The following is a 22,493-nucleotide window of genomic DNA, read 5'->3' on the forward strand; positions in this document are numbered from 1 at the left end:
CCACACTCTAAATTTAGAACATACTCATCATCACCACAAAAAGAAACCCTTTCCTGTTAGCAGTCACTCCTATTTTCTCTTTTTCCTACCCACCCACCCCCCACCCCACCCTAGGCAACAACTGCTAATCTATTTTCTGTCATTAAGGACTTGCATATTCAGAGAATTTTATGTAAATGAGATTATGTAATATGTGGTCTTCACATATGTGGTCTTTTGTGACTGATTTCTTTCACTCAGCCAGTTTTCAAGGTTCATCTATGCTGTAGCAAGCATCTTTTTATTGCCAAATGTTCCATTGTGTAGGTATGTACTACATGTATTTATCCACCCATCAGTTGATGAACATTTGCATTGTCTCCCTTTTTGGAGTATTGTGAATAATGCCATTACAGAAACATATTTTATTGTTCATGTTTTCTTTTGGGGGGATATATATTGTATTAGGAGTAGAATTGCTGGGTCATTTGGCAACTTTATAATATTTAACACTTCGGGGAACTGCCAAACCATTTTCCAGAATGGATGCATTATTTTGCATTCCCACCACCAATGAATGAGATTTCTAATTCCTTGCCAAAAAATGAAATATAAAATAAAAATCCTCACCAGCGTTTGTTTTACTCCATCTGTCTTTTTTTATGTAACCATCCTAGTGGGTATAAAGTGTTTCATGGCTTCTTAACCAGGAATTTTGGGAATTCCCCCTTAGGTTCTGTTAGTTTCTTAGGGACTCATGGATGAGCTTCCAGAGATCTATATATTAGGTTGAAATTGTGTGCAATATTGTGAGTGTTTGCAAATGTCTTTATTTTAAAGGACAGTTACCTTAACTTTTCAAAAGAATTTATCACAGAAGGGAGTAGCAAACACTGAAATTTATTAAATGTGTTCTACAATTTGTCGTTCTTAATTCTGCTTCTGTCTTAACCTAATTTTATCTAAAGTGTTCTGTATCACCTATATCAGTCATCTGGCAGCATGGTAAAAATGCAAGTTGCTAAACACTGTCCTATACCTATTGAATCAGAATACTTTGAGGGCATAATCTAAGAAATTTTCATTTTGAACAAATGCTCCAATAATAATGATAATATTAAGATTTATCAAGTGTTTTCTGTAAGCCTGGTACTCTTTTAAGCTCTTGTTTTTAATTAACTTGGGCTTCCCAGGTGGTGCTAGTGGTAAAGAACCCGCCTGCCAATGCAGGAGACATAGAGATCTGGGTTTGATCCTTGGGATGGGAATGTGCCCTGGAGAAGGGCATGGCAACCCACTCCAGTATTCTTGCCTGGAGAGTCCCGTGAACAGACGAGCCTGGCGGGCTGCAGCTCATGGTGTCGCGCACGGTCAGACACAACTGAAGCGGCTTAGCACATGGCAACGTTCCTCATGGTAACCGCCACCCTGCTCCCCCTGAAATACTGTTCTTCTGTTTACTGTGGATGGAAAATAAGGACAAGAGAAAGGTCATTACTTTATGTTTCACAACTAGTCAGTTACCAGAATTGGGGCTTTATATTAAGAAGTCTGGTGCTCGCTTCGGCAGCACATATACTAAAAAAAGAAGTCTGGCCCCGCAATTCAGGCCCTTAATTAAGTATTATGCTCAACTGCCTTTCAAGCAATCATTCTTAAGCACATAGATACTTCAAAACCACTGGCCTAGTCTGTTAACTCTGAGTTAAAATACCTACACTTCATCAATCTATGTTTCTTACCCCCAAATCTCATTCAATAACTCACCTTCAGAAAACCTTCTATGACTTGGACATGCCTCTCTGTTCCTCTCGCTGCTGAGCCTGTGTTTAGTATTTACTTATTAATATGGTCTGTTAAATGACTTACTTCAGCCTAATTCCTTTTTCCACAAATGGGCAGCAGATTTCTCAGTGGCAGGGGCCTTACCATCTTTTCTGTCTCCTTACTGTGTTTAGTCTTTACACAATAACTATTCCATGTAGTAAATGTTAACTAAGGAGAGGGAGAAACAGTAGCAGACTAACCACTTTAGTACCCTGAAGGATGTAAGGGTGGTAGATTTTTGCCATAGCATTTCACTAAAATGGTTGGATAAGATACTGCTGCAATGGGAGAGTGTTGTTCAGTATCAAGGAAGGGATCTGCAATACTAGGAAGCAGCTGCATTTCTAATTGGGAATTGAAGTTGCTGGTAAAGATAGTAAAATGGAGGAGATTAAAGAAAAGAGTAGCATGATCATATGAAAATGTAGAAATCTATATTGATGATTATGTCTCTGAAACTTTCAGGAAAGAATCTGAATGGAGTTTCACTAGTAAATCTGTTATCAATCTATTATATACTCTGTCAAGGAAAGCAGGTTTTCATATGTGAGGTGAGGAACACTGACAAGAGCATTTATAACATAGTACAAAACATAGGAGATTTAGACTTTTGTATTTTCTGTATAAATAAAGTACCACACTTTGAAGGACGTTCCTTTCTAAATAATATTTTTCTCTTTCAGGGTGATCTTGGAAAAAGAAGGGCCTCGTTCCCTATTTAGAGGATTAGGCCCCAATTTGGTGGGGGTGGCCCCTTCCAGGTAAAAAACACTTAAGTTAATTCAGTTGTGGCAGTCTTTCTTGTTTCAAGTTTAATGAGAGGCGATGCTCACGAGAAGTCAAGATGATAAGGATGAAGCACTGTGACAGATGGATATCAGTAACCATCCAAAAGGATGGGCAGATTGTATCATGTGGAGGTGTGAAGGACCTCAGTTGTCATTGTCATGTATGAGATTGTCACGAAGCAGTCTTTGCACCAAGTTAAAAAAAAGGCGTTAATATGTTGTCATTTTTCTCTGATATCTTTTTATCTTAGATTGACTTTTTCCATGATAAAACACAGCAAAGTTCACATTCAGAAAATGTGTACCCAGGTCTCTGTATCCAAGCAGTGTAACAGAACCAGATCCCGTTATTTATGGGATTTCAACTTTTTGTGGGCTCTTTCTTTTTAAAACCTAATCCAAAATCCATTCTTATTGTGAGGTCCAAAAAAACGTGTAGCATAAAGCTTGACACGTCACTTTAAACACATCTCCCCTCACCCACTGTACCTTTCTACACACAGTTACTCTCTGCCCTCCCCATAGATAGATAGCTATGATAAAAGTTTGGTTTATAGTCTTTCTCTATCTTTTTCTGGCTAATTGTGTACATGAAAAGCACAGTATATATGTTTGTTATCATTTATATAAATTGAATCGTATTGAAGTATTTTTGCCAAATTTGTCTTGAAGCTTTTTCCATGAAGATAGCTGAGTTTTTTAAAACTTGTATAGTATGATTGACTCCCTTATTTGTAAACCTTTAGATTTATTTCCACCTTTTTGCTGTTAAAAACAATGGTTTTGGAAACATAGCTATGCCTTTATCTGTGAGTACTTAAGCAAGTGTTTTTCTTTAGGATAGTTACCTAAAAGTAAAATTTCTGGACTGAAGGGCATATGAACATTTAAAGTTAGTGAATATTGCTCAATTGCCTTCTGAAAAGGCACTCCATCCTTTTATTCTCAAGTAGGGAATTAGTTGCTCTTTATCCACATATTACAAATGTTGGCAACTCTCCATGTATTTTAATACTTGCCAAATAGACTACCCATGATTTTTACTGTTATATATTTGTTTTATTTTGGTGCTTTCATGTCCTCCTCCTTGTAACTGTTTTTCATTTGTATCGCTCTTCTGTGAATTACATGTGCGTATTCCTTGCCCGTTTTCTCATGAGGGTGCTTTTTTTCTTATTCATATCTAGTAATGCAGTGTTTATTCCTCTTCCTACTTTGATATCATTCAGTGTATCCTTTTTTTCATGAAATGGAATATTTCAATTTTCAGTTTTATTGACTTCCGTTTTTTCTTAAGTACGTTAAAAAAAACACAACAGTGAGATTGGCCCCATTTTTAATTGTTTACTCTTTCCCTTCTTAGAGAATCAGGATTGTTGGAAAATAACAAGATATTTGATACAGCAGCAAGTAACTCAATGCCTGGAAAGCTGTAAACAGTGAGGAGGTAGTTGAATGCATAAAGTCACAATTAATAGGTTAGCAGGGAAAATATTTACAAATTTAATGCAGTGTTTACAAATGTTAGAATACCTGATAAGACCCGATGTGACTGATTTCTTTTGCAGTTGTTCTGTCTGTTTAGGGACGCTGTAAACTACTCTCTGTGTAGTATAGATTGATATATGGCACAGTGTGTCAAAATTGTTGAACATTCACTTTATTTGTCAGTTCTACCTTCCTCTCTTCAAAAACAACATAAAATACCCATGTCACGTCTACTTAAGTGTATTTAACTTACCCTTAGTGCTATAAAGGCCTTTCAGCCTTATTTGTGTGTTTTCTGGTCATCAAAGTCTTATATAAACACTTTTTGTTTCAGTCAGTTGCTGTTAAAATATTGGGATATGAGCATCTGTTTGAGAATGCTTTACATTTAAGTTTATCTTTAACGAGTCAATACAAAAAATACTTCATGGTCTTATTTAAAAATATGTAGCTATTACATGAAAATATAATAACTTAAGATTTTGTTTATGTTTTTAGATTTCTGGACTCTGAAATAAGAAAGATCACACAATTTATATGCCATTTAAATCTTATGAATTAAGCAACATGCTCATTGACAAAATTTAAATCTTTATTTTAGAGCCATATACTTTGCTGCTTATTCAAACTGCAAGGAAAAGTTGAATGGTTTATTTGATCCTGATTCTACCCAGGTACACATGATTTCAGCTGCAATGGCAGGTATGAATACATGATATTAAAAAACAAAATTTTCTGACACCTAGAGACTTAATATTGCATTTTGATGAATTTAACCTTGTAAAGTTAAGGCAATGTGCTTTTCATTGATTCACATCTGTAAGCATGATTTTTACATGTTTTAGTATACCATAAATTTGATTAAATAGTATATGTAAAATCTGTTGTCAGTTGGCATTTATGTATTTAGAAGTTTGTGAGACATGCAGGTAATATAATATTTACATTGTCTTGTGTAGTCCACTGAATATTTTGTGATCCCTTTTAACTGTTTTAAGAATCCAACCATAATTAAAATTACAGAGCTGTAATTTACTCTTTTCTCCTCAATTTCTGTTAGTGCCTTTTCCTTTTTTGCTGCATGTTTTGGCTTCTGTCTGAAATGTGCCGGCAGTTCTTGGTAAAGTATTCATTTTGTCCTGTGCTCAAATGCTGAAATTTTTGCAAGTGATGTATTCCTGATAACTCAGTTATTATAATGTATGTATTGAAAAATGTGTGTAGCATTCCACATAAATCACACTAAGATAGCCCTGAAAATGTAGCTGTGCACCAGATACGCACGCTTGCTCTAGAAATGTTTCCAGGAACTCTTTTTCATCATCATTCCTGAGAATATATGATTGTGAATTAAAACAGCTAGTCCTGGACCTCTGCACTGCCTTAAAGATAAGCTGGGAGATTGGTTTGACCAATGTGGTTCTGGAATCATTTGCTGCCATGCATGTTAGACAAAGCCATGACCTTTATTTCTCATCAGAAAATTCTCTATAGTTCTGAGATTTGTTGCATAGTTAATCATGCCTCACATTTCTAAATTATGCTGTGACTTTATAAAGCAAATTATAACTACTTTTATCAACTGTTGATTGAGAAATTGAATGTCAGGTGCTTGATAATGAGTTAACTATTTTCTGTTTAGAAATAAATTGGATCAATTTCAACCACATAATTAATGAATTAAGTTTAAGTTTGAAATACTAATTTCTGAGAGGTCAATAGCCATATAATCTCGTACATATCTTACGAATTATTTTTATGGCTTTTTATATTTAGTTATTGTTGACTGGCCCACAAAGTTTTAAAACTGGAAAGTAAAGCTTTAAAGATCAAGGTGGTGAAATACTCTTTACCAAAGAAAAGAGATCGTAGGCAAGTTAGGTAGTTTATGTGACTCTCCATTACCTTATTCTTAGAATGAGTGGGTTGCTCTACATAGGTTATATTTTGAGAATCAGTTTTTTAATACCACAGCAATCATCTAGTTATAGTTACATTTTTTCATATATTTTGATAAATGTTGGATATGAATATATATGATTTTTCTCTCCAAATTTTTCTCTCCAAAGTTAGTGGCTAATTTCGAACTATTTAGGGTCTTGTAAGAATATATTTCTGGATTATCAGTGTTCATGTTTTTGTTTTTTTAACCCCAGAAAATTGTAAAGAAATGTTAATCTTTCTTTTTTGAAAGACTTGATGCCAAGAAAGTAGGTAAGCAATTATTTTAAGTTGAGGATAGTTGTTAATATATTCAGTATTGCAAATTTAGGGTTTCAGAAAACCAATTCCCACTGGAACATCTTTCATTAGACTATCTCATCAAAATTTATTACTATATTTGTATCATATTGCAAAGATGTTCAGTGGAATTGTCATTTTGTACTTTTTTCTCAGATGTATACAAATGTTAACTTGTAGTTCTGTTTTTATCTATGCGTTGATACTATTTCCCAACTTGAATTTCTTAAATTTTGGTAAGTTGAAAGACTTAACATTGTTCAGAGAGTATTGTACTATACACTTGTGTAATTTGAAAATACTTCTTCCATTTGTTTGCAGTTAGATTTTTTTCTGAGAATTACACCTTCAGAGCTTCTTTGCAACTGTTCATGAGCAATAATACTTAGCTTTGCAGTTTTTATACGTAGCTACATGGTTGGTGAGACTGAATGGTCCCATGCAGACTTATTAAGGTAGCCTTTGGCCCCCTTCACTCTTGTAATAATCTAGACTGGTTTTTCTTCAGGATCATTTTTAGAGGTCTTCAAAATATGAACTGGGGGTGCAAAGTGCTTAGAGGCAGTCATTTGAAAATTTGTTTTCTTACTATTCAAAAAAAATGCTAACCTTGTCACTTTAGTATCAAAAATATACCACTGTTGATAATGCCTGCAAGATTTTGCCACATCAAATAGCACATGCATTAAGGGTTTAGTAACCGTGTACATAATTTTTATTCCAAGTAACCTCTCGGTTCAGTTGCCTTTTGCATTCTATTCATATGAAATTGAATACTAAACCTATTTAATTTGAAGGACAGTTTATTTAAAGGCTGTCTTATTTTCATTTGTTTTAGTATTTCAAGGAAATAATGTAAGAATTTGTAAACTCTCAACTTGAGTTACAAATTTTCGTGCATTAAAAAATTTTTTTCTAGTTGTGAGGCTACTTAATCAGGTTAAGTAAAAGTGACTTTGTTTTACTACCTTTCCCCCTCACCCCACATATGACCTTTGCCAGACTAAATATATCTTAATCATTGAGGGTATTTATTTTCTTGAGAGTTTTTGGGTGTTTTTGTTTAAATGAGTTTGCATATCCCTCTGTATACACCTGCACAAAGGTGTGTATACAGAAAGAATAGTACTAAATTTTTTTCTTCTGTAGTAACTCCCAGTGTTCCAAAGTTTTTATCTGGGTTATATATACTTTTATATACAACAGTATAGTATCGATTTAACAGAAATGAATTCTGATTTTTGTTGGATAATATATTTACACAGTGATTGCTTAATTTTTTTAATACCAATAATGTAATCATTTAACATTTCCTAGATACTAGTGGGCTTTATTTGCTTGTGTTAATAGCGTTCAAGGTACATTTTCTATTTGACTTAAAGCTTAAGGTTAAATTTTTACTAATTAAATAGAAATTTTGTTTTGCATTATAAACTATTTTTTTAAGTAATTTATCCCTGGCAGTTTATTCAGCTAGATGGATGGGTAGATGTTTTGTGTGTTTTCATGTAAACATTCTTCCTGTTTTTTGTTTCGTAGAGCACAAGAAACTGAATTCAAAATATTTCATAAAAATGGATGTGCAATATTACTGATCATAGTGCAGAAAGTGAAAGGTACTATTGTAGCCACCTATACGTTACATTTTTTAAAAAATTATAGTTATAAAATGAAGTTCCTTGAATTTTCTATTTTTTAATTTTTACTTTTTTTTTTTTTAATTTAATTTAAATATTTTTTGGTCATGCTGTGTGGCTTACAGAATCTTGATTCCCTGACCAGGGATCAGAGCTGGGCCCATGGCAGTGAAAGTGCCAAGTCCTAATCACTGGACTGCCAGGGAACTCCTTTGGGTTTTTTGTTGTTGTTGTTGTTGTTTAGATTTACCAAATAAGCTGATTGTTAAAGAACAGAAAATTTTGTGATTTTAGTTCTAAGTATGGTAAATAATAATGGTAGGAAAATGGGATATGACAGTCTGCTCTGAATATTTTGTTAGATTTCTGCTTTGACAAGGTTAGCATTTTTTCATTAAGGCAAAATTGATCTTCTTTTGGGTAAGTATTTAGACTCTCGAAACTGCTACAGATGGCAGAATTTTCAGTACTCGGTACTTTAAACAAAAAAAATTATGGCCCATTCTGATATTCCTTTTTCTTTTTTAACTTAAAATTTTCAGAAGTTAGATCTCACAGTAAATATTTCTCAAATCCTTCCAATGGGATTCATTTTGTACACATGTTTCTGATGAGGTCACTGCTTGTTGTTATGATACAGAAAAGCCTGTGTCTATTTTAGGCATTTACTGTACATTTCTCCCGAGAAAAGAGTGAGATCGTGTCATCTCATGCTCCCCATCCGCAGGTCACTTCCTGTAGAAATATGGACTAACTTAAACCTCGTGAGTACTGATCTGAGCATCTCTTGCAGCCTCTAGTTATAAGAAACACACCCTGGGAATTTATAATAGCTGTTGAATAGAAGGCGGGAAATGAATTTTTATTTCCTGAATTTGTGTGTGTGTTATCTGAGTATTTCATAAAACCTTAATTCTGATTCCTTGATAATAACTCCTTCTAGAAGGAAGACTGGAGTAACTTTTCAGTTATTGTTAACAAAAGCCTGGGGTCTTTAGCTTGGCCATAATAGCCTTGACCTCCAAAGAATTCCTTAATACTATTTAAGATTTCTGTAAATGATATCATACCATCTGACAACTTTTAGAAAATAGTAGTTCTCTTTGTTTAGTATAACACATTTTAAAAGCCTAATACAGTGCTTTCCATTCTCGTCTGTTGATACTTGGCTTTCTACTTTCTTGCAAAAACATTGATCTTAATACCTACCATTACTTTTCAAATACGGGATAAGGATATATGGGATCATATTTTAGTTTTAATTAGTTTTTTATGTTTGTTTTGTTTTGTTTTTAATATATTTCTCTTCAGAGGTTAGGTGGGCTTTGTTCTTACAGAAGTTAATAAAAAGTACTGAAAATGCAATACTACAGGTATCACTCACTTAATGAAATAGACATTTTCAGCAAGTTTATTATGTGGATTTCTGTTGTTCTGGTTTTTAATTGGTTTACATTATCAAATAGAATTTTAAATGAAACAAAACTTTAAAAATTACATTTAAAAGGTTTTTTAAACTTTCTAATAAAATATTAACCATATTACTAATAGTATGACCAGTATATTGCCATTTTGCTTTTATTGACTGGAGCAATATTGATTCTTTTTAACCTACAAATAGATAAGTCAGTTTTAATATTTAACAGGGTACTCAGAATATTAATATGATATAGCATATTATCAAAATGTCACAAAATTTAAATGCCAAAATAAAAGTAATAGGAAACGTCTAAATTTCAGGGGAGCCATTCCCAATATCTTTCTGTGTGTTTATCTTAAAAGAAGTAGGAAGGTGTTTAACTTAAGCTGTTTGTCAGCTTCAAATCATCTTACCATATATAATTCAAAGTTAGTAATAAATTTGTTTCTTCATGCTTGTTTGATGTTTTTAACTAATAGATTATGTTTTCTAGATTTCATTTAGCCTAATACTGTCTCTGTAATTTATTAGAATGTGATAGGACCAGAGCTGGTAAGGGAACAATAGCTAAAAACTTGTGGATTCTATATCGACTCTTTTCTTTAACTTAATGGTTTGCTGACAGTGAGTCAGGGTGTTTATTGAGCTGGCTCTTTACTGGGAGAGTGGGTCCCAGCTGTAGAAAGCTCCGGCTCTGTAAGGACGAGATGATGTCATTCTTCCACTTAAGTTTTAGTGTGTCGTGTTCCATAGGTCAGTCTGTATCTGGAAATGAATTTTAGTTAAGTGAGAAATACCTGTTGTTTGCTTCCTATCATTGTTTATTAACATGTACAGAGCATAATTAAAACTTAATTATGGGTAATTAAAATTTTATCCCTAGTAATAATTACAAATATGTATTATGTAATATTTTAAGTTTTCATATATGGGGTTTTTTCAGCCTCTAATTGAGCAATTTGAGACTTGGAAGAGTGTTCATAAACTTAGGTACTCAGTTTATATTTTTAGACATAGAACTTTATTTTTTTTAGAAAGCTTTGATGCTTGTTTGCTATAAGCATACCCAGTTTTAGACTTTCAAAGTTTAATAAAAAGCAAATTTTTTTCCTTAAAATTTCCATAGAATAACTAATAAAAACTATTTTGAAAAAAAAAAACTATTTTGAGTAATGCAGAGTATTTTGTTGGTTTGTGCTGCTTAGCATCCTTTTGTTGACAAACTCCTAATATTATTGTACAGACATTTAGCTAATACAGATATTTAGGTTTAAAAATAAAGGATTATTAAATTAGGGGTATGATCTGAATTCTGATGTCAGGTTCACATTTGCTTTAGAATGTAATTTAAATATACAGTGTAATTTTAATATCTTTAGTTTGACTTTTTCACTTAGAAAAATGAGATTCAAGAGACTTTATTCTAATAAAGTCCGAAACTTTATTCAGTTAAGCCAGGCCATGCACAACTCTATTCCAAATAAAATATTTAAACTGATCTGTTTCATAGTTTTCTTCTCTTTCCTTTTATCAAGAATATATGCATGAAAAGAACCTTTTAAAACATCTTCCTGACACTCTGTTCAGCACATTCAATTTTTATTGTTTTGGTACTGGCTGGTCCTTAGAAAATTGTTGATCCCTTTCTAGTTTTATATGTATGTATGTAGCATTAAAAGCACTTAAGAGAAATGGAGACTATATAATCATTAAAATTTTATTAAAAGAGTTAATTAAACCAAACGTTTATTTCATTTATCTTAGTTGATAAGAGATTCAATTTGAGCATCTCTTTGTGAAACATCTGGCTATTTCTGCAGTATTATAATGGATTAAAGAAGTAAAATTTGAATTAGCTAATGATCTGACATTATAGAAGGGGAAAGAACCTGTGAGACTAAATTCCAATTAGTAAACAATGTAGTACCACAGCATTTTACTTTACTAATATTAGTGTGCTGATTATATTTCAAAGCCTTTCTAAAAATAATGTACTTGACCTGCTAGTATTTGATAGAAAGTATTAACAGTTAAGATCCTTAGACATTTTTGAATGTAAGTTTTCACTGAATTTAAAGGCCAATTGAATAGATGTAGGTTGATGAAAGGTAATTCTGTGAAATTTGTGTAACAGCTAATCTTAAATATTTCACAAGCATTATATTATGAAAACCCTGTTTTGTATAGATGAAGCAATCTTCCTAAATTTCCATCAAGATTGCATTTCAAGTGCTGTTTTTCCGTAGCTCTAGGAAGATAGCAAGTAAAAGATACACACTAGCCTAGAAACCTACAAGAGATCTTAATTTACCACCTGAAATGAGCCACCTTAGGGGACCACCCTTCCACACTGATAGTTAATACATAGTACTTTAGTTTTAAAGTATAATAAAGCTAACTTCTACCTTCAGTTTCTCTCTTCAGTGTCTAAAAGTGAAAGGGAAGTTCTGATTTGTAACTTTTTGTACTTTTAAGTTTTTGTATGTTTTTAAGCGGATGAAAAAATAGATATGCCCTTTTTAATTCTTTAACAGAAACCATATCTCTGTGAAACCATTATTTTAACAGTATTAATAAGTGTATGATTACATAAAGTATTCATAAGGCCAAACAATAATTCTTTCTGTCATATAGTCAACTTAAAATCAAATATTAGTAAATGCTGACGTTTATGTAGACTCCATTTTGAACTTAGTGATTTGTGGTGTTAGTTGGATCCCAAGTAGCTGTTGTAGAGTTTGCATGCTAAAAAGCCCTAGAATACACAAAATTTCTGTGTGTCTGCAAAAATGGGTTTCTAAATTTAGAGACTAGAGGGTGCCCAGAGGGTATTCGGAATGTATTGGAAGAGGAAGATTTTGCTCTTAAACATTTTTTTAGTTATGAGTCAGAATTTGAGACTAAATTGAAAATAAAGTACAAATGTTCATGGTTGTGAATGGATTTGTAAAACAAAAGTGTAAAGCATACATCAGTTTATAGGTAAATATTTATATGCATTTTTTAAAATATAGACTTACATAAAGTTTTAAAAAACTTTGAGGTTAATAGTGTGTTCTTCATTTTTACCAGAGTTCATTTTAAACATGTTTGTTTAGGTTTTACCGCAATCACAGCGACCAACCCCATTTGGCTTATAAAGACTCGATTACAGCTTGATGCAAGGTATGTTAATTCATTAAAGTTGACTTCAGCTAAATTTTTTCTATAAATTTATGTCAGTGAGATTTCAGTGCCAGGTATCTAACCATGTTTTTGCCCTCATTTGCTGCTGAATTTGTTTTATTTGGTTTTGAAACTTAGGTGTACCATCAGATGCAAAAGTGATGTTAATAATTTACATGTATGAGAATTTCTAGGAAAGAAAGTATATTATGCATTGTGTTTTTCAGTAAAAGGAGGAGAAAAAGGACCTCTGTTGACCTAGCTCAAGCAGTGATACTTTCATTCACCCCATGTGTGATTATAATCAGCCCTTCTAAATACCTAAATAAACTAACTACATGATCAGTGAGTCTAGACTGAGTCTTTGAGGATCGTTGCTCAAACTCAAGAACCTTGTACAGCAGAGTGTTCTGGCATGGAATTTAGCTCTCATGTATTCATGAACTTCATCTGTTACCCCCAATCACTTTATGGCAGCAAGATTCATTCATTCAATACATCTGTAATGAGCAGGTACTGGTAGGTTCTAGAGATATCTCTGGAAACAGTGGGGACCAATTTAATGGAATAGTCAATGAATGGTTTTTTAACCCATTTTAAGCAGAGGCATTAGTCAGTGCACACCTCGTATATCTTTAGGTTTAGTGCCTGTGGCAAGTTCTGGGAACCGAAAGGCCAGAAGCCGTGTGGCTTAGAGTCCTGCCACCTCAGCTCCCATTGGCCTTCAGCATGAAGGATGGGGAGAGGGTAACACTTTTTTAACTAGAGAGATGATCCTGTCTGGTGTGTTGTAATAATAATAATGACATTAATAGTTTTGAAACAGATTTTAACTCTTCAGTCTGGAGTAGGCTATGTATAAAAGAGTTTCACTCTTTCTTATATTTTAGGGTTTGGGAAGTCTAGTGTTAACATCTTGTAGATTATAAATAAAACTGATCTAAGAAATCGTTAACAATTATGCCTGCTTAAAGATCTGTTTTCCACCTTTTGTCATGTGGAATTGTATGTCACTTGGAGACTTGAAATGTCTAGTCCTTGTTTCATCTGGAATAATTTTTAGTGAAACCTTAAATACAATGTTATGGCAAGACTCAAAGTTTATTTCTAAGTCAGAGATCTGAAAGGTAGTGGTAGATAAGACAACCCAAAGGTTAAAAAGTGTGAGATGCCAGTCTGTATTGTACTATTATAAACTATAAGGGGTATGTATGCTTCAGTATGTTAGAGGGTAGATTTAGGTGAAAAATGATAGTAAAGCTAGCACAATTTTTTAGGCTTAGGAGTGGAGTTGGGGTAGTAGTGAAAGGTTGTTTTGAAAGTGTGCTACCTTACAACACTGAGAGTGAGAATAGAGCGGACGTGTTTGCATGTTATCCTGTAGGACTTAGAGGTCTCCTAGCTTCCTTGTAAGAAAGAATCCGACAGCCGAAACTAATTACAGTTGGCTGCATGGATCATTCAACAAAGAAGGTATTTATTCTGTACTATTAGTTGAGGATAGTTATTCAAGACAGTTACTAGTTATTAAAGTTGGGAATCTGTAGGTTATCAGGTAGGTGTCTTAGTTGTTTTTTTATTTTGTTACATCATAAGCAGGTTGTATATAATTTATAAATAGTTAACTTTTTTATTTCTTTCCCTGTGGGTAGAATTTAAACCCATTTCTTACAGATAAAGTTCTATTGGGGGAATCATAGTGAAGGTAATAAATATTTTTATGAACTCAAACTTATATCCAAGAGTAGAGGCTGCTCCCTTAAGCAGCACTAAGAAAGTTGTCTTGGGCACAGTGCTTAAAAAATACTTGGTAACTGTAGAAGTCCTCATTCACTGTTTACTGAGGTAAAAGAGACAGCCATTACCTTCAGAGGATCATAGAAAGTTTGACTTAAATTCACCCAGTCACTTGTGGGGAGAAATTGGGTGGGCTTGGAAGAATTCCTCAGGTGCACTGAAATTACCTTAATTGTACTTCCTAATATTCTGTTGTCATTTGTGTTTCAGTTGTTATTTTTATGTGTTATTAAATGCTGAAGAAATCTTCTCAACTTAGAACTGCATTTAATATAATGTGAGGACTTTTTATTTTGTTTTTCTCTTGAACTGCAGTCATAGTGGATTTGTTGCTTATTCCTGCAATACAGACTTCAGTGAAACTGGAGGTTCAGTGTAGTATGTTTTGCATTCAGTAAAATAAACTACATTATAAGTTATCTGTCTGATATGACAAATTTGAGACAAAAGAGTAGGAACTCTAAATGTTTTTAAATTCCCATTTGTACTTCCTCATGAATTAAAGAGGATTATTCTTCAATAGAATGGCCTCTTCTGATATATTGTATTTACTTTATTTAAAAACCTGTACTACTTTATTTATGTTAATAAGATTTTTTCCCTTTTTGCCTTTCAGGAACCGTGGGGAAAAGCGAATGGGGGCTTTCGAGTGTGTCCGTAAAGTGTATCAGACAGATGGACTTAGAGGATTTTATAGGGGCATGTCTGCTTCATATGCTGGCATATCAGAGACTGTTATCCATTTTGTTATATATGAAAGTATTAAGCAAAAACTACTGGAATATAAGATTGCTTCTACAATGGAAAATGAAGAAGAGTCTGTAAAAGAAGTGTCAGATTTTGTGGGAATGATGCTAGCTGCCGCCACCTCAAAAACATGTGCCACAAGTATAGCATATCCACATGGTAAGAGGACGTGACGGTGTATATTGTTACTCAGTTGCTCAGTCATGTCTGACTCTTTGCAACCCAGTAGACTGTAGCCTGCCAGGCACTGCTTTCCATGGGTTTTCCCAGGCAGGAACACTGGAGTGGGTTGTGATTTCCTTCTCTCTGGGATCTTCCCGACCCAGGGATCAAACCCGCATCTCAGGAGAATTCTTCACACTGAGCCACCAAGGAAACCCTGAATGTGTTTAAGTAATCCATTAACTCTGCAATATTTTCCCACTTCAGCCAGTGACCCATTTATTAGAACATTTTATCATTTTACTGAATTATAGTATAACAAAATACAGTTCATCATAATGGAATTAAATATATATGAGTAGCATAAGGCTTTTTTTCCCCCTGAGATTTGTTTATATTTGTTGCTGCATGACAGCTTTCTTAGTTATGCCGAGCAGAGGCTACTCATCGTTTTGGTGAGCTCAGGGGCTTTTGATTGTGGTGTCTTCTCTTGTTGTGGAGCACAGGCTCTAGGCGCACGCAAGCTTAGTAGTTGCAGCACGCAGGCTTAGTTGTTCCTTGGCATGTGGAATCTTCCCTAACCAGGGATCAAACCCATGTCCCCTGCATTGGCAGGCAGATTCCTATCCACTGTACCATCAGGCAAGTCCTGTATTCATCTTTGATACCACCTGTATTCTCTTTCCTTTTCTACCTTTTTTTTTAATCACATCTTTTCTCCCTTTTATCTATATTGAGTATGCAACAGATACTTTTGTTTATTCTGCCTTCTACAATTCAGGAACCTGTGAAATTTTATAATTAGTATGCGTGATTTTAGCTAGCTAACTTAGGAGTTTGGTGGTGTTGAAATAACTAGTGTCAGTAAGTTACATTTAAAAAAATCACTCCTCAGTTATTCTGAGCTCACGCTTACAGTCTGATAAATGGAGTGTGCTCAATATTAGGAGGGTATAAAGATATTATCGACATTTAAATAAAATGACTTCTTTTCTTCCTATACAGAAGTTGTAAGAACAAGACTGCGTGAAGAGGGAACAAAATATAGATCCTTTTTTCAGACATTATCTTTGCTTGTTCAAGAAGAAGGCTATGGGTCTCTCTACCGTGGTCTGACAACTCATCTGGTGAGACAGATTCCAAACACAGCCATTATGATGGCCACCTATGAGTTGGTGGTCTACCTGCTCAATGGATAGCACCGCCAAACTGCTGTGCTGTAGAGAGGGAAGACCAAAAGAGAAATTGGACCATGGAGTACCAAAGCCAGCATGGTGGACAGAAGGAAAATAGTGTGGGAACATGGAACTATGCCTAAGTGGAAGTTTGGTTGTAGGAATTAAAGTAATTGTAACCACATTACTTAGTCTTTTTAGTAATGTGAAGAAAAAAAAACCATGGCTGCCTCCAAGAAAAAGCCTTTAGAAGCACTCCTTCCTCAAAATTGCCATTTTCTCTAGCATGTCCACAGGATACCGTTGGGATTTTGTTGATTTATGGCAACCAGAGTACAGTGTTTATTCCATGAGCACTTTCCAGTCTTCTAGACAAAGCCATCCATAACTATACACTAGAACTATCCAAAGAAGGTATTAACAGTCATAAATTTCTAACTTCCGGCTTCTATATAGTTCCTGTGAAATTGGAAAGTAACAATACTAGTATTTACATTTCCTTGAGAGGATTTGGCACTGTATTTTAAAGTTAATTGGTATTAGTAGTCACTGTCTTTGACAAATAAAATAGTGTCTAAATATTGTGCTTACTTTTAGTTTTAAAATGTGTTGGTTTCTACTGCTCACAGGTGTGTTATGTTTAGCCCATTGTGAACACTAAAATTGTTCACTGTATCAACTCAAATGGTAATAGTTTGGGACAAAATAAGCCAGTAAAATGTTGATTCTTGGCCATTTCGACAACTTGAGCATGTCCTCTTATCTTGTCTAACCTAATGATACATGAATGAATGCACTGTCTCTTCAGTGACTTAGTAATTACGAACTTGAATTATCACCCATCATACCTAGGTATCATTTTCTTAAAGTGAGAAAAATGTACTGCTTCTGGATCTTTCTCTGGTTTCACGTTAAGAATTTGAATCTTTGGATTATTTCTGGAAGATCTTCATACATTGCATTTATTTAGTAGAGAAAATGGTAATTTTCATCTTTGCCCTTAAAAGGTGTTTTTCTTTTTAAGGCAACATTATAAGTATCTGGGGCAGCATAAACATTTATAGAAGAAGGGCCTCTGTTATCTGATTGAGTGGATAGTGATCCTAATTGACTTATAGTTTAATAAGTGAACAGACTACTTTGAATAAGAAATTTATTCCATCCTAATTTCTTGAATGGTAAATCATAAAAAAAGATGCGAGTTAATTCAGATTAAGTGTGTTAACAAGAGATAGCTTTTACATTTTGCTATTGAGATCAACTGCACCTTTTAATACTGTAAGTGTATTATATGTATGGCCCTTATGAAGATATTTGCTGTAAGTCTGTAATATTAAAGACCTTTGCTTATGATTGTTGCTATACTGGTGTATGAAGCTTATACCATTAAACTCCAGTGTGGTACTCATTTCAGTATACATGAACTGTACATTGTGTGCAATGGCTTTATCTTAAGAATGACTCTTTGTGAATGCACTTTGTGGCCTTTTGGGAGGTTGGGAGGGGGCGTGGTGTGAGTAGGAGAGAATTCCCATGTTAGATTATTTTTTTAAAACATTGGTTAATGTATTAGGCAGAAACAGTATTCATAACACTTTTTTCTGGGATTTAGGTATATTGTTTGGGGGATCTTTAATATAAATGTTTTAAGTATTCTTATGTGTACTGCAGTGCCCCTAACATAAAAAACATAGCATGTCATTGCAAGTTTTCTCGCTGTCACCAGTGAAGCACAGTGCCCTGTTAAATTCCTCCACCTTCTTAACTTCCTTGTAATCAACAGTAACTGGATGTTTTTGAGGTGCTTTGATTGGAATTAGTATTCCAGTCTATTTGGAGACCAAAGGCAAATTCAGTTTCATTACCTTTGGGATTATTCATATCTTTTATGGTAAATTTCAGCTTTGACATTTATTGTGAGAAACATGCCAAAAAAAGAAAACAGTAATAGGGTTTATAACTTAAATCTGTAGAGAAAGTGTCAACCTATAGTGTTTTGATTTTCAGGTGCCGCTTATACTGCCTAATACAGTGCCATTTGCCTTGTGAAGATCTGTAAACATTAGTTGTGTCGAATGTACAAGAGACTCTATAATCTTAGCGATCTGAATACCCACAAATGGTTAAGAATGATATGAAAACCAGCAACTAAGGAACATCTTATTTAGTTGTAGCAAATTCATAACAAGTGTCCTTCAAGGATGAACTCATATTCTGTTCCTATTTGTATTTGTTTTGACCTTTTAGTGCATTGTATTCAGCTTTTAAAAGTGAGTATATTTCTGTGCTGGAAGAAAAGGATCTTAGAGTCTCAGACTTTGTTTCTTTGTGCAACTGGAAAGGAGCGATGATGTTTAATTGTTTTGTCCCCCCAAAAGTAAAATCTGCTGCAGTTTATGACAGATAATTTAACAAATATATATATATATAAATTGTATATAAAGTCTGTCTCTGAAACATTTCTTGGGAGGTTTTTTTTTTTTTTTTGGTGCAAACATTTAAAAAGAAAAACACACTTAAAGCATTGAAATTTTTTTTATACTGTGTTTAATTTTCATCTATCAGATAACTTTATTACTGTATAGAGGTAGTCAGCACTCTTCAAATTGGTTTGTACTTTTATTTGAGAATCTTCTCAGAAAATTGAATTGATCCTTTCAGTTCAAAGCGGTACATATTGAAGAGCATATTCATAGAGCAGCAGATAAGAACTCTGATACTTCTGGCTCACAGAAACAGTTTACTCGATTTCAAAGTGCACATCTGAGAATCACCAACCTGTGATTGTGGGGTACCACACAGTGCTTTTAAATCCAGGGAAAAAACTGTGTCACCAAAGCTTTTGTCTTGGTTTTCCTTATGTGTGTTACTTTGCAGAACCAATCTTACTAGATGGGACCTGCAAGTAATTGATTTTTTTAAACTGACAACCAAGAGAGAATATTATTTACATTATTTAACCATGTCTCTGTCTCCTAAAACCAAATGCCCATTATGGAATAGCATTGTTACATTACGAATAGCTGAGTTTGGGTTGTTAAGAATAATGAGTGTTTACTCTTTTACTGGAGTATAAATATGTCAGCATTTTTTAGATTTAGATCACTAAAAATATTGATTTGACCTTGAAAGAATTAAGTGCTAGGAATCAGTTTGTCCTTTAATCTTCCAGCATTGTCTGCTGTCTTTTGTTGTTTACATGCTCTTCTGCCCAGACTGTTGGTACTATCTGGACCCCTTTGGGGCTGGTGGATGTAATAGTTCAGCCTTTATTGATCATGACTTCAACATTCCTAAGAATACAGATATTTCTAAATGATTTAAGTTGGAAGGGGATTTTAATTAAATGAAAGTATTTAATACAGTGTACAAACTTTCAGCTTACACAAATCTCTTCTCCATTGTGCCCTTATATTTCTCAGTCTGTAGTCTGCTTTTTCTGCTGTTCCTTTTAGAAACTGAAGATTCCTCTTTTACTCCGTTTTTGTGTTAATAAACATTTTGAATGTGTACCCCTGCATATGTGAACATTTAAATTATGACCTGTCAGTTGTAGCTAAATAATCAACTTCAAAGAGTTGATATTCTTTGACCATTTGTGTGAGGTTTGCTATTCTTGCATTCCTGTATGTGGCTGTAAATTATGTGCATTTACTCTGTATTTATGTTAACTAGCTGAATTTTATTTGAGTTGTTAAAATTCAAAAAATTAAAATATGGTTATGAAAATACAGTGTCTCATTTTTTAGTTTTTATATAATGGGTCCTAATATTCTGGTATGGTAAGAATATTTTCTTACAATTATGTGTAGAACAAAAGTGCATTGCCATTTTTTTTCAAGTGTTAGTGTCCTACCTTCTACACTTAGTGACAGATGTCTCTAGCAATTAAAAGGTCAAATGACCCCATTCTTAGTTCAGGAAGAAATTTCTAATTTCATCCTTTGAGAAAACTAAGAATATTAAAAATTAAACTGGAAAAGAGTTGGAAACTTGTTAGAATATCTGAATGAATCCACATGTGATAGGTTGAAATACATGTGACACGTTATAAGTGTTTGTAGTTGCCTACCCAGTTGATATTTTGTCTGTTTTGGTTTTTTTAGATTTTCCCAAATTGTAGCAACCATCAAACTTAACCTAATTCTTTTGGTAAGGAAACCAGGAAAAATTTGCCGTGTTCCTTTTCTCAAGTTACCTAAAGCTGGAATTGTTTGGCCTCCTTACAGTATTCTTTCTGGAGACTGAAACAGTGTAGAGAGTGAAGATACTGGCACAGTAATGGTTGAAGTTGGTTTGACTGAGCTCAAATGTCCTGAGTTTAAATGTTGTGAATGTTTGTTCACTACCAGTCATCAGGAGCTGTGATAGAGGAAGGAATCTGTGAATTTATGATTTCTTTTTTTTTAAATTTTTTTTCTTTTATATGATTTCTTAAGGTATGACATCTGTACAGCTGATAAAACTCAGGCAAGCAAAGTGTAGTTCAGTGGTTTCCTTTGTTTTCTTAATTTTTTTGCGTTGCACAGACCAGATGACTATATATGGAGTCAGCTCAGTAAAATTTGTCGATTGCTGTGTTTATATAGTAATTTCCCAACAGCCTATAGATTGGGTGAATAGACACATGGTATTCAAGGGTTTGTTTGTTACAGCTGGGCTTTTTTTATTTCAGTGTTCTGAATCTTTGTCACTACACTAGGTTATTCATCAGCACTTCAGAGGACACTGAGATGATGTTGTAAAAAACTATCAAGATAGATGGGGATTGGCTTAGAATGAAACACTGGGGAGTAATGAGAGATGCAGCTCAGCTTGTGCATTGGAAGAACATGGACTGCCTGAAGCTGATCTATATAGAGCTTGGATTATATCCTGAGGCTATCCGAGAAACAATTTTTTTTTCTCACCAAAACGTGCCAACAGATTTTATAAACAGGTTAAATTTTTCTTATTGGGCTGCCCTCAGTTATACTACCTGTGAACCTCAGGGGTGTCCTGTGTTCTCTGGAGTGTGGCAATTAGTTCTCTTAGAAAAATCTGGAAATGTTACCAGGAACAAAAAATAGTATTTTACCCAGACTTTGAAACAAAGATGGAAATTTGACAGATTGATACAGGGAGGGGCGTTACTTGAAGAAAAGGTCAAAGTGTTCTAAGGGCCCATTAGGAGAAACAGCCCCTTTTATTCTTCCCTGGGAATTAAAAGTAACTATAACTGACCTGGCATTTTGAAACTAGTGGTAGACCCAGGATTCTACACCGAGTCTAATTCAAAGCGGTTCATCATATCCAGTACAACAAAATTTAGTGCTGTGGACCCTTGTTTTATGTTATCCCTTAAAAGCACCTTACAATCCCTCCTTGAGTCTTTATTATTGAGAATAAATAGCCCATTTTCAACTGCTACTTCTGACAAAGCTTTCAAGATTAACCAATAAAGTTAATCAAAGTTATGTGGACTACATGTTTTAGTGGCCCAGATTATTTGATTTATATTTTCTAAACTATATACTGATTTTGTGTTTTTGTTTCCATACCCCCAATAAGTATGCTAGAGCAACTGGACAATAATGTGAATAAAAATGAAGTTACTTAACTGTACACAAAAGATGGATTTTGGTCTTAAAATTATAAACCTAGAGAAAATATCTTTGCAACCTTGAAGTAGACAAGGTAGTTTAACCAAAAATGACACTAACCATTAAAAACAAACATCAGAATTTTAAAAATACAATGAAAAATGCAGGTGCAAACAAAGTCACAGCTTATCTGGTAGGACATTAATAAGATACTTAACCTGATTAACAAATAACTGGGTTGGCCGAAAGGTTCACTGGGGTTTTTCCTCTTTGGCCAACCCAACAGAACCAAGAAGGAACACTACAGGGCACCCAGTATAATGACAAGTAGATGCCGTACCAAGGATGTACAAATAACTGGGACTCCTACATTGCTGTTTAGAGTGTAAGATGATACACCTACTTTGGAGAAGTTATATTTCTAGGAAAATTTAAAACTATCCATTCTGTTAGCCAGAATTACTACCATTTGTAGAGGAAAGGAT

The 22,493-nt window shown here is 34.0% G+C and overlaps 1 protein-coding gene across 1 annotated transcript in view; it reads left to right on the top strand.

The window, feature by feature from the left end:
- SLC25A36 (solute carrier family 25 member 36) overlaps positions 1-20,157 on the top strand; it is a 38,893-nt gene extending 18,736 nt beyond the window's left edge. Inside the window, exons 3-7 of the mRNA XM_061167709.1 lie at positions 2,490-2,567; positions 4,684-4,784; positions 12,479-12,545; positions 14,959-15,248; positions 16,257-20,157. Coding sequence (XP_061023692.1) covers positions 2,490-2,567; positions 4,684-4,784; positions 12,479-12,545; positions 14,959-15,248; positions 16,257-16,450 — 730 coding nt within the window. The 3' untranslated portion in view covers positions 16,451-20,157. The remainder of the gene's footprint in view (positions 1-2,489; positions 2,568-4,683; positions 4,785-12,478; positions 12,546-14,958; positions 15,249-16,256) is intronic.
- Positions 20,158-22,493: the final 2,336 nt, after the last annotated feature.

The sequence above is a fragment of the Dama dama genome, chromosome 19 (assembly GCF_033118175.1).
Source record: "Dama dama isolate Ldn47 chromosome 19, ASM3311817v1, whole genome shotgun sequence".
Classification (NCBI taxonomy): Eukaryota; Metazoa; Chordata; class Mammalia; order Artiodactyla; family Cervidae; genus Dama; species Dama dama.